Below are 13,637 nucleotides of genomic sequence, written 5' to 3' on the forward strand. Positions count from 1 at the left end.
TCCCATTCCATTAAACTTCGTCTGGCTTCCTTATCCATAAAAATACCAACTCCCTCTTGTTGCTGACCATCTGTGCTCTTGAGTAACACACTGTTTCTCCCGAGCCTAGAGTCATGATGCTGAATCTGTCAATCTCATTAAAATTTTTCCAAGGATGCAAATTCCATACCTTTCCATATCATTAAATTCTGTGCAGTTTTTCCAGTGTCAAATAACGTTCGCGCGTTCCAGGCACCCACTTTCACCTCCTGCTTGGGTTTGCTCAGAGACAATGTCGGAACAGAAACTTCCTTTGGGCGTTCATCTCTATTCGTCATTAAGATTGAATCTGGCTCGCCCGAAATATGATGTCTTTTAGTTCGTTAGTGCAAACTTTTTAACGTGTTGGGTTGCTGGCAACTCCTCAATTTCTCATCCTGGACTTGGGGGCCAGGCAATGGCGGAGGATATACGTATTAGCTCAGTTTTTCTGCCTTCAATAACCCCGCTCACACGAATATAAATCCACATCTTAGATTTGTTACTTCAAAATGGTTTCGTCAATAAAACGTTCTCCTTGACCTCAACAAAGAAAATGAGCTTTTTATATAGCGCAATATCCACAAACGTTCTCAAAGCGCTTTACAGGGGTTCCCTGGCCAACAGCAACACTTAACATGTAGGACGGGACATGACGCCTATTAGACGATATTACAATTGTTTCGGACAGAGACAATGCTGTTAACGGTCATTTTACACCTGAGCACGGTAAGAGAATGTCAGTAAAGAGCCACCTCCAAAGACTCAACTATGCGCTGAGAGAGGCCGGACCTTCCGATTCGAATTCGAGTGTCATACGACTAGTTTGTGGTATGAGAGTTGATGTACAGAATTAAAGGGTTTAGAAGTACTGATCGGAGTGTATGACGTGAATGAATTAAATTTGTGTGACGGAATGGTTGTGAGAAGATTGTTTTACCCAAATAACAGACCGCAGGCTATGCCACAAAGACTAGAAAACTTTTTTTTTGTCGGAAAGTTCTGCTTGTCAAAAATACAAATATAAATTCGAGAATAGACTTAAATTGGGGAATATTGTTATAGATACTTGGAAGGGTATAAAATCTAATATATTACAATTTTGTAAGCCAAGATCAATTGTGACTTTGACATTAACGAAATACATTATTTGCACACTTTGGTTAAGATAATTTAAAAAATGAAATAAAAAAAAAATAAATTAAAAGAGCAATTATTGGAGGTTGTGACAGAAACAAGACAAAGCAAAACAAAACGAGATCATATTTAGCAAAAGACGAGTAGAGTTTTTTTTTTCCTGAACCAGATGCTAAGTGAAATTTGAACTTATATGATTACAAGAATTATAGGTTTTCCTCACTCAGGGATATTACTTATATTATTTAAAGAATATATATTTTTTCCTAATGAACGCATCTACCCAAATAAACACACTCCCCATCAGATTTCCAAAACCTCTTTTAGGGTGGGGGCATTATGAATTTTTGATGAATGGCGGCCGCTTTTTTCTTTTTCGTTTTTTTAAAATCATCCTACTATAATATCTAATGTTTTTCAAATTGTTATATTGAAAGAATTGACGCATTCTTTTTGGTAGTAGTAGTAGTAGTAGTAGTAGTAGTAGTAGTAGTAGTAGTAGTAGTAGTAGTAGTAGTAGTAGTAGTAGTAGTAATAGTAGTCGTAGTAGTAGTAGTAAGTAGCAGCAGCAGTAGTAGTAGTAGTAGTAGTAGTAGTAGTAGTAGTAGTAGTAGTAGTGGTGGTAGTAGTAGTAGTAATAGTAGTCGTAGTAGTAGTAGTAAGTAGCAGCAGCAGCAGCAGTAGTAGTAGTAGTAGTAGTAGTAGTAGTAGTAGTAGTAGTAGCAGTAGTAGTAACAGTAGTCGTAATATTAATCATAGTAGTCGTCTGGTAGTAATAGCAATAGCAGCAGCAGCAGCAGAAGCAGCAGCAGCAGTAGTAGTGGTATATAGTAGTTGCCGCACCAGTTGCTATAGTGAGGTCAGAAATTGTAGTTGTAAATGTTTTGAAGCAATAGCACGATAGACCAAATGCTGTATTCCATTGGATTTCAAGTCAGGTATCATTGAAGACCATTTATCATTAGAAATAAATCAAATGTATTCTCTGCTTAATATTGAAAAATGTGTTACATTTTTAGAAGAAAAAAATATTACAGTCTATCTTCCGATCCGTTCTTGTTTTTGCCATTTCCACCGCTTTAACACATCTGTAGTTTTCAATTCTATCAAATGAGGTATAGGAAGATTATGCAGCAGTAAGGTTTACAATTTAGACCGTGAAACCGCCCTTCCATTGTAGCCTGGCCTACTCGCCCACAACAAAAACACGCAAACGGTATCTCATTGACAATTTGTTTGAGAAAGGACTGTCAGTGTCATATAAAAGAGTTGCAACTCCCCGCAGAAGAGGCTAATGCAGTAATTGACAGTTATGATAAAGAAAGCCGTGTTTGTCCCGCAACCCTAAGAGACAAACTGTTCATTACTGAAAACATTGCCAACATAGATCACAATCCCTCATCTAAATTCAGTCAAGATTCTTTCCATGGCACTGCAATATCCGTCACACATGTCATAAATGATAATCCTGGTGTTGTTAGAGCTCTCTCTCTCTCTCTCTCTCTCTCTCTCTCTCTCTCTCTCTCTCTCTCTCTCTCTCTCTCTGGGATTCCCTATAAATAGCAAATCAACAAATGGATCCAGTCAAGTCATTACCGAAATCGTGCACTGAAGTGCCACCAGTATCCCTCTCAAATTATGTTATGTCAATTATAGTTAATCAGGAACTTCATGCACTGCTTACTGAGAAAAATGATGATCCAAGGCACAAGCCTCGGCTTGAACATGTCAAGGTAGAACTTGCTTAAGATCAAATAGATGATCAAGTGAATATGGATTTATTATAGTCTGCCTTCCTTACTACATTAATAGTACAGTCATCTGTACCCAAAACACCGACAAAATTTCCCTACTACCCTTGTCTCGATATTCTGCACAGTCACCTGCCATGTTCAAGTATGGAATGACTATCATCATAGAGATCACACATCTTATATATCCAGGGCAGATTCCAGTGCTTACTGTTGATCAACCACTATATATGTCACAGCTAAAAGAATTCAATGGAAATGGCCAAGTGAATATGGGAAGCGACAATATGCTATACTGATGGGCGGTCTCCATATAGAAAAGGCTATGTTGAAAGTGATTGGTGACTAGTTTGATAGAAGTGGTTGGACATATTTGATGGTCTCGGGCAATGGGATAAAAGAGGGCAGTGTAGCTAGTCTACAGAAGGGATCACACATATCTAGGCCTAATGGCGTGGACAGGACCACGACAGGACCGCGGAAGTGGTAATCATCTCCGGGTTGACAACAACACTGCGATGATTTCTTCAAACTGAAAGAATTTTCTCCACTTTGGTGCAAATATAGAAAACTTCTTCACGCTCTTAGCTAGAGAATTACAACAATTGGAACCTCCAGCACAGAAACAAGTAATCAGTACTCATGGTTCGAAGGCTGTATCATCTATTGTTGATATGTCAAGGATGTTTCGACCACAAGAAGAAACAGATATTAGATTCTTGTTCCATGCGTTGTTCCGTTTGCTTTCAGTAGTAGTAGTAGTAGTGGTAGTAGTAGTAGTAGTAGTAGTAGTAGTAGTAGTAGTATTGGTAGTAGTAGTAGTAGTAGTAGTAGTAGTAGTAGTAGTAGTAGTAGTAGTAGTAGTAGTAGTAGTAGTAGTAGTAGTAGTGGTAGCAGTAGTAATAGTAGAGTAGTAGTAGTAGTAGTAGTAGTAGTAGTAGTAGTAGTAGTAGTAGTAGTAGTAGTAGTAGTAGTGGTAGTAGTAGTTGTAGTAGTAGTAGTAGTAGTAGTAGTAGTAGTTGTTGTTGTTGTTGTAGTAGGCTCGAAGGTTGTATCATCTATTGTTGATATGCCAAGCATGTTTCGCACACAAGAAGAAGCAAATACTAGACTCTTGTTCCATGCGTCGTATCCATTCCATCGTGCCCACAACAGGGTGATGGTTCATGTGACAAAATACTAATGTGATGGTCATCGCAGATGCAGTTTCAAGTGTCTTCCAGGCCTGCGAAGTTTGGATAGCAGTCGAACTTGGTAACACGCTACGTTAAATCCCATGCCACCTTATTGCAAGTGCAGTAGGAAAAGATGCATCGCGCGAACTCCTCTTTTTCAATGCTGTATCAGGATGTGATACTGTTTCAGCATTCCGAATAATCGGAAAGAAAACAGCCTGGGCTACTTGGCAAAGTATGCCTCACTTCAGGTTTTTGTTCAATTACCCAACGCACCAAATCCAATATTCCCAGAGGATTTCAAGCAGATGGAAAGATTTGTTGGTCTCTAATATCAGCGCACATCTTCACTAAGCAAGGTAAATGATGTCAGAAAGCAGTTGTTTACGCAAAATCTGAGAATAGACAACATTCCACCAACATTACATATTATGTCCTGGAACAGCATTTAAAAAGGGTTGTGTACCGGACAGGACGGACACGTCTACGGACAATCACTTGTAGGAAACCCTGAACCATCTGTTTGGGTTTGTGTAATAGACAAATTTGAACCAAGTTACGAAATGATTACCGTCAATATACAGTAGAACTATTCTTCCCATCTTCATAACAGAAAGGGTTTCACGAAGAAGAGAGCATCACTAACTCACTAGTGAGGCTTCTTGTTTGAATGTGGGAATATTATGTCTTTCAATACTAGGACTTACATGGTCAAACTGTCAGGTCAAACACTTTAATTTTGGATTGTGATTTTTGGAGTAATAATAAACTTAAAATAACCAAAGTATTAATCAGAATATTTTATATCAGATTGAGAGCAGCTAAATTTAATCTCCTCTTGATAGAAATTTCTGATCTTTACATGGACGGAATTGTTTGTTACATTGCTTGGTTGCTGAAGCCATGGTCAGAGTAATCTACTGAGAATGATTTTTATGATGGCGCAACTCTGGTAAATGGTGGTCAAATTGTTGTCTTTTTAAACACTGTATTATGTTATTCTAATATTTTGAAGGGAAACTATTAATGTTATTCATTTGCAAGTGTGTTAAAGAAGATCTCCACTATACTGTGTTGTGCATCTGTTCAGGATAGTCTAATTGACAAATTTGAATGAAGAACGTATTATGTTTATATTTTGGTAGGAAATTATTATGTAAAACATTTGAATTATGTTATTTGTATTCCTTGACCTCATAAACATATGTATAGACACCGAAATAATTGAAATCGGGATATTCATAACATAATTACAAGCAGATCCGGGTTTTTTTATGGCGGCCATTTTGAATATTTGAGTTTTTGAAACTACAAGGACTACAAGGTGGTTACCGCAATTTTTGAATTTAGCATACTCAAAAAAAAAAACAAACCCCAAAAAACCAAGATGCAGATTTTTATGCTTCTATCCGGAGAGATGGCCGTCATTTTGTTTGTAATTTTGAACATAAGAGTTCTTTCTTTCTGTTTTCTTAAAGGATCCATCCAAGCTGTGTGATAATTTATCTTACGCTACTTCTTCTTCTAGGTTCCATGCCTGGTCCAGGCTTCGGATACTGCATGAATTATCTCTCTCCATTCCTCCCTGTCTCTTGCCTTTTCAAACAGCTCTTGGATTGTTAGGCTGGTGAAGCCCTTCAGTTGGTCTATGAGTGTTTTTCTTTGTCTCCCCCGGGCGCGTTTACCAGGTATTTTTCCACAACTTGCCAGGTATTCATTCTTATCTTTCCTTACTATGTGTCCGAAAAAGGATAGTTGTCGATCCACTATTAAGGGCATTAGTTTCCTTTGTTGGTATGTTTGTTTTAGCACTTCTTCGTTCGTTTTGTGTGCAGTATACGATATTCTCTGCATCCTTCTCAAGCACCACATTTCAAAGCTTCAATGTTCTTTTGTGTTTCTGCATTTGTAGTCCAGCTTTCGCATCCGTATAACAAGATTGGCCACACGTAGCACTTCAAGACTCGGAATCTAATCCCGAACGACATCTGTTTGTTTTTCAAAATGTTTCCCAGGTCCATGAAGGCCTGTTTGGCTTGAGTTATTCTTGCTCGTATGTCTCGGTTACATCTTCCATCTGTTGTCACTATTGAACCTAGGTATTTAAAACTTTCTACGTTGGTAAGTTGCTCGCCGTGAATCGTTATATTGCAGGTGTTGTTGTTTTCGGGGTTTTTCTGTATTACCATGCATTCCGTTTTGGTGATATTCACTTCCATTCCCTTGGCTTCACTATCTACTACCACTTTGTCAACAATCTTTTGAAGTTGGATTTCTGATGTTGCAATGAGTACCGTATCGTCTGCGTATCTTATATTATTTATGTTGTGACCTCCCACTTTTATTCCCTCCATATTATTTATGCCCCTCATGATTGTTTCTTGGTATAGATTAAACAGATCTGGTGAGGCAACACACCCTTGACGGACTCCTTTCTTAATAGGAATGGAATTTCCTGTAGAGTTTCCGATTTTGATAGATGCCTGCTGGGTGTAGTATAATGTTTGCATGAGTCTGAGGTCTTTCTCATCAGCGCCAATGGAGTGCAGTTGTTTTAGTATTTCTTCGTGGCGTACTCTATCAAAAGCTTTTTTGTAGTCGACAAAACAGAGGTATAGTGGGGTCTGAACCTGTATAGCTCTTTCACTTAAAACACGGAGGAGGTATATTGCGTTCCTTGTCCCTCTGTCAGGTTGGAATCCATATTGTTCTTCTGCGATTTCGGGGTTAATCTTATTCCTTAGCCTGTTGATAATTATACGCAACAGTATTTTGTTGATGTGGCTTATTAAACTTATAGTTCTAAAATTTTCGCATCTGACTGCACCTGCTTTCTTTGGTATTGCTATGAAAATAGAGTTACAGAGATCTTCTGGAATTTTCCCAGTATTGTATATATTGTTGAATAATATGTGAAGTTCATCAATTGCTAGATCTCCTAGGCTTTTTAATACCTCTACAGATATTTCATTACGCTACTGGTGGATAAAATCTTGCAGCCCGGCGCTGGATTGCTTCAGTTGCTTTTATAATGTAGGTGTGGGTACCCCGTCTGTACTCGAGTAGTCTAAGATTGATCTTACGAGTGTTATTTAGGCAATTTCTTTCAGGTTTCCGTTTGCTTTCAGTAGTAGTAGTAGTAGTAGTAGTAGTAGTAGTAGTAGTAGTAGTAGTAGTAGTAGTAGTAGTAGTAGTAGTAGTCGTCATAGTAGTAGTAGTAGTAGTAGTAGTAGTAGTAGTAGTAGTAGTAGTAGTAGTAGTAGTAGTGTAGTAGTAGTAGTAGTAGTAGTAGTAGTAGTAGTAGTAGTAGTAGTAGTAGTAGTAGTAGTAGTAGTAGTAGTAGTAGTAGTAGTAGTAGTAGTAGTACTAGTTGTTGTTGTTGTTGTAGGAGGAGGAGGAGGAGGAGGAGGAGGAGGAGGAGGAGGAGGAGGAGGAGGAGGAGGAGGAAGAAGAGTAGTAGTAGTCATAGTTGTAGTGGTATTAGAAGTAGCAGTAGCTGTAGTAGTAGTTGTAGTAGTAGTAGTAGTAGTAGTAGTAGTAGTAGTATTAGTAGTAGCAGTAGTAGTAGACTTCTTGTTCTGTATCAAACATTCTACCTGATTACAATTTTTAATATGTTAAGAGTCAATCAAAAGTTACAATACCAAAATTAAATAAACAAATACATAATGAGTAACTCAATTTTACAACGTTCAGCACACATTCCATCAGGGCACGAGTGTCCCTGTGTGTGTATGTGTGTGTGTGTGTGTGTTTGTGTGTGTGTGTGTGTGCGTGTCTATGTGTGTCAGTCAAACCAATCTACACATGGTACGAACTGCGACCTTTTTGAAAGGTGACCTGACTTGACACTACCGTACCGCCTCCGGTCCCTTTCAACCAAAGGCGTCGACCGATTTACCAATAGAAGGAACAAAATTGACGTCACTCAGCTCTTTGTTATTGTTTTTAGCCAACCATTTTTATGAGTAATAGGGAAGAAAAGTGATGTAAAAAACAAAACTGGTTCCTATTTCAATGGCAGTGTAAAGCCACTCTTTCGGTGGACTGGATACATGCCTTGCGTATTTGATCTTCTGGTTTTAGAGTGATGACATCTTATTTTCTAGTCTAAATATATTATGCGGGTCATCAATATAGATCTTCCATCCTCTCTCTTTTACGTCCTGTTATCCCAAGAAACTGCCTAAAACACCCTGTTACTAGTTATGCCACCTTTATATAACCTATTAGTAACACTTTGAAGGAGTGGTTACATAACACTCCCAAGGATGTAGGAAACCAAAAGAGTGGAGGGTTTGTTGTCACTACTTTTCTTCCATATTCTCATTAAATTCTATCAATCAGACTAAGTTATACACAGTTTTGTGTACCTGTACGTTATTGGTGCTATGCATTTAGCCAAAATAAAAGTTCAAAACATCCGTCAGCCAAATATAACGTACCAACACAGTAACCTTGAACGTTTATAGTCTGATTGATACAATTAATTAGAGCTACTCATAAAAATGTCTGGCTACCTACAACAACAAAGAGCCGAGTGATGTCAATTTTGTTCCTTCTATATCTGGCCGGCGGATCTTGTGAGCCTTTTTGCTAAACGCGATGCATCACTACTTTTAACTGACTACACTCCAGCACGATTTCCTCGAACTCCTCGGGACAAGAAAAAACGTTCGAGGAAACCGTAGTTCGAGGAAACCGTAAATTGCAATTGAATTTGAAAGAGAGGAAGTGGGGGGGGGGGGGGGGGGGGAGCAGTGTTACTCCTCAACGGTATGGTCCTTGCTTCGTACCCGGAAGATACCCAGTTCGAATATCCACCGAATTATGTGGCTTCAGCAAGACACCTCTCCGTAGCTCAATTTTTGGCACTGTGTTGCGGCTGACATCTGGGTTGTTCCAGTTTTCCCTTGGAATAGGCCCTAAGACAAATTTCTCCTTGAGGATGAATAAAGAGAACTTTATTATTATTTACTTTATTGATATGTTACAAGGGGTTGGTGTTTGTGTGTATGCGCGCGCGTGTGTGTATGTGTTGGCAGCGGGGGGGGGGGGGGGGGGGGGGGGGGGGGGGGGGCTGTAATACAACATTTATCTAGCGTGGTAGTCAACAATTATCATGGCCTGTGGCATTGGAATTGTAACTAATTGCGAAGTGGTAAGAAAAACCAGAGAGGTGCCCTTTTATGAGAAACGACGATGGAGTGTGTTAGTGCTGTGAGTGTCTGCTTGTGTAACATACTGCATACACACATGCAGTGTAGCCAGATACACACATAAGTTACTGTCAATGTCACAGTAAGTCGGTCATCAGTGGTCGAAATCACTGGGCGCATAAAAACAATTTGTGTAATTACCTAATTCATTTTTCTTGCGTTGCTGGGTGAAATTAGTTCGATGAACCCGTGCTCGAGTTGAAAATTAGTTCGAGGAAGGAATGGAATGATAACAGCAAAGAGTAATAAGGAAAAAAATTCTTGACATTCGAAAGAGTTCGAGGAAACCGTGTGTTCGAGGAAACCGTGTTCGAAGAAACCTTGTTGGAGTTTATCATTAAACGGTATCAGCTGATCTATCCTTTGTCTATTGATCGTATCTAAATGAGTAAGACCTGATTAAAACTAAGTCAACTTACACGATTGATAGAAGTACGTCTTCTTCATGCTTGGGTTTGACTCTCAAAAATTTTGTTACACTTATCAATAGTGTTTGACTAAGTTGAGACTTAATTACCGTTTATTGAACCATGAAAAATGAGTTCACATCGATACCTGCGTTACACGAAGACCTCAGGGTCATGTTAATAAAATTTGTATGATTTCATTTGCTAATAAATTGTTTTGTAAAATTTGAATATCGGATAATCAGCCCGTGTTTGAGACCAATCAAGTCCGCAGTAACATTTTAAAACCTCATTTCATTCCAAATTTCTTTGGTTGCTACGCTCGGTCTGTGACAACCAGCATCATATCTTGTATTGATGATAACTATTTACCATCCTTACGTGAAAAAAGGGCTTACATGTATTTGAGCTCCATTATTAGTTGTTTATATTTTGAATATTTTATTCATCTTATCAAATATATCTAAATAATTTACTCAATGAGACGTTAATGGGTTTCCCACATTTGTGAAAACACAGATTGTGAGATTTTGATCACAACTCTATATACAACTGAATGCTATGCGTTTAGTTGTAAAAAACTCACAATATCCGCCAGGCGGATATAACGTACTGACATACAACAAAACTATGTTTAACCTTTAAACATTTTTAGTCTGATTAGTGCTATTTAGTGAGAGGTTCTTTTGAAATTGGCAGGCTAAAAACAATAACAATGAGCTGAGTGACGTCAAGTTCGTTCCTTCTATAGCCTTGCGGAATGTAACTTTCCTGTGTGTGGCCCAAGAGCAATAATGATAAAAAGGCTGCAAGTCAAATTCTATTACTATGAGGCTATGTATGTAGTATTACAAGCATTGACGATCGCACCGGGAACTAAGGATGTCCCTCTCAATTGTTTAGTGGAGAAAATTTTCTTGACCAGCCCTGGAGTCAGACTGGAACATTGTGAGGAGATGGAACTCAGAATGGGCTTTAAATGAAATAAGTGCGGAATGGTAGGTTCCCACACTCTTAAGTTGTGGAAAATCACTGGCAGAAGCCATTAAGTTGTACCGGCTTTAACTGAGCGTACAAATAAACAAACATGAGCATTTATACAGCGCGTCGTATATAAATGTGTGCTCAAATCGCATTACAAGTTGTCCAAAGCCAGCAGTAACTTTTAATGTAGATTTTTTTCGACATAGGCAAAGCTATTACCGGCCATGTACTCATATCATATCTAAGTACGGTGAGAGAATATCACTCTACTTTGTGCCGCTCATGGCGGGACTCGAACCAAGAACCTTCATGTAAGGGGCCAAGTGTCACACCACTAGGCATCAAAGCCGCATACTTGAGCTTTAAACTCTAGGTTTTTAAATAGCGCAAGATCCACTAAACGTGTTCAAAGCGCTTTACAAGGGGTCCCTGGCCAACAGCAATAAATAGGCGATATATTAAAATACTAACGAAAGAGTGAAAATGGAGAGGCTTTGTATGGGAGAAAAATTGTTTTGTTCCCATACAAAGCCTCTCCATTTTCACTCTTTCGTTAGCATTATACGATCACCGGCTTCAGGCAGCCCCAACCGTTTTCTACTTTTCCGATACATTACAATGTTATTCGGACAGAGACAATATGGAATTATAATATGACCATCTATTGATGCTGTAGTTACGTTTACATAACTATTTTATAAATGAATCTAATACCAGGTACTTACTGATTAGTGGACAAACGGTAGATTGATATAGATCGTGTAAATAATAGATCAGCGTGTCAACATTGTGCTGAGTAAATTATTGATGTTATGCGTTTAGGTACACTGTCACAACATCCGCCAGAAGGATATAACCTACCATGACCACCACACAGAATTATATATGTAACCTTAAGAGTTTATGGTCTGACCGGGAGAATTTAGTGAGAACTAATCATAAAAATGGTTGTCTAAGAACAATAACAAAGATCTGAGTGACGTCAACTTTGTTCCTTCGATATAACTCATCCAAGGGTAATAGTGATCAGAAAAAAAAAGATTTATCATAATATAAAATTATTTGTTTTCATCCTGACTTTTTTTTCTCTACATATCCCCAGAGAGCCTCTCTATCCAACAACAGTCACGGCAGATTTCAAGAAAGTAAGCATATTCGATTTTTTTTCTAACAGTTGAATAGTTCATTCCATCCATATGATTAAGAATACATTAAATCGACATTCGCAAATCTAATACAGCTAGAGAAGTGTCAGTTTTATATCTTAAAGACTTAAGACGGTATAGTAAATATATTTTAAATCATTTTTACCACCTTGCATGCTGTCATACTTAAAGGAAACTTGTCCTTCAAATTAATATCGGTCAATCTAAATGATTCTCATCTTGTCAAAACTTTCAAACCTGGGATTACTGTATGTCCCAGGATTAACAGTTTTTTTTTGACAAGATAAGAGTCCGTGCGGCTATGTGGTCTAATGGTATGACATTCGCTTTCGGGTCGGAAGTCCTGAGTTCGAGCCTCTCTCGGTGCATAGTTGAGTCCTTGGAAAAGGCCCTTTACTCACATTTTATTTTTCTCACCGTACTCAGGTGTAAAATAAGTACCTGGGCATTAACAGCGTTGTCTCTGTCGGAAAAACAAGATGTAAAATCGCCCAACAGGCGTCGTATCTCGTTCTACATGTTAGGTGATGCAGTTGGTCAGGGGCCCTTTGTAAAGCGCTTTGAGCACGTTTAGAGGATATTGCGCTATATAATGCTCACGATTTAAACAAAATTCGATCGATATTTGAAGTACAAGTTTCTGGCCAAAATCAGATTTTTCAGAATACGACAGAATGAGGAATGAGGAATTGCCTCTGTGAATACCAAGAAGCTGGGGCAGGTCACCCCCTTCCCATTTTTCTTGATAATAGGTACAAGGACTGGCACTTTACCAAGAAAGTGCACGTGTATGTGTGTGTGGGAGTTGGTGGAATTGATGAAACTATAAGGTACGGACATCTCAAAAATGGAGTGTCTAATTCTTGGTTCACACAATTATAGAAATTTGCAACTTTTTTCTCTTTAAAAAAAATCAAAAATCATTTAGATAATTTAGGATATTATACATATTTCACTTTCAATTGAGATCTCCAAATCTGGTTTGACTCGGCAAATTCTTGCTTTCAGCTGTTTCAGAGTCCGTATGTACCATTCAGAGTTGACAGTGACACCCTGTGGCAGTAAATCAACAAGGATCACACCTTTAATGTCCCAAACACCGTTGCCATAAGTGTCCCAGCTGATTTCTCAGTTTTGAATTCTTTTGGTTCTTGGGGAAGAGGGATGTCGTCACCCCACTGATTGTCTCTCCGACTCAGGTTCATAATGATGAACCTAGGTTTCATCTTCAGTGATTATTCTACTGCGAAAGCTGCTATATCTACCCCTTAGCCATAGAATCTCGGTACAGTAATCCACTCTTTCACGCATGTGATCTGGATTCAACTGCCTAGGTACCCAAAGTGTGCAGACCTTTGAGCATCCCAAGGATTTAATTTGGTTGATGGTCACTTCCATGACTGATTTCAAGGTCTCCTGCTATCTCATAAAGAGATATTCTTGTCAGATTTAATCAATGTTTCTGTCTTTATTTCATTTACTGAGTTGATACTGCTTGTAGGATCATCAAGAGGATTGTCAGGTAAAGACAAGGTTGGGGGGGGGGGGATGTTGATTGTGTGTTGGATTGCTTCTCATTTTCTTCTAATTGATGATTTAGACGTTCAACCACCTGAAAACACTGCTTCTACATAATGCCTGAGTTTAATCAACTTTCTCGGGGTTATTCTCCCTGTGATGATATTCATTGTTTGATAAACCGATTTGAGGTTTGTTTAAATTAAATAAAAGATTGTCTGGGCAGAAATAAAATTATGCTAGATGATGAAAAAAACCAGAC

General features: G+C 38.5%; 1 protein-coding gene across 1 annotated transcript in view; it reads left to right on the forward strand.

Moving 5' to 3' along the window:
* The window catches only part of LOC144964600 (uncharacterized), a 52,968-nt gene that overhangs the window by 5,927 nt on the left and 33,404 nt on the right, over nucleotides 1-13,637 (forward strand). Inside the window, exon 2 of the mRNA XM_078899056.1 lies at nucleotides 11,794-11,836. Within this exon, the coding sequence (XP_078755182.1) occupies nucleotides 11,794-11,836 (43 nt within the window). The remainder of the gene's footprint in view (nucleotides 1-11,793; nucleotides 11,837-13,637) is intronic.

Source organism: Berghia stephanieae, chromosome 1, assembly GCF_034508935.2.
Source record: "Berghia stephanieae isolate SIO BIC M18660-M18661 chromosome 1, UCSD_Bste_1.3, whole genome shotgun sequence".
Classification (NCBI taxonomy): Eukaryota; Metazoa; Mollusca; class Gastropoda; order Nudibranchia; family Aeolidiidae; genus Berghia; species Berghia stephanieae.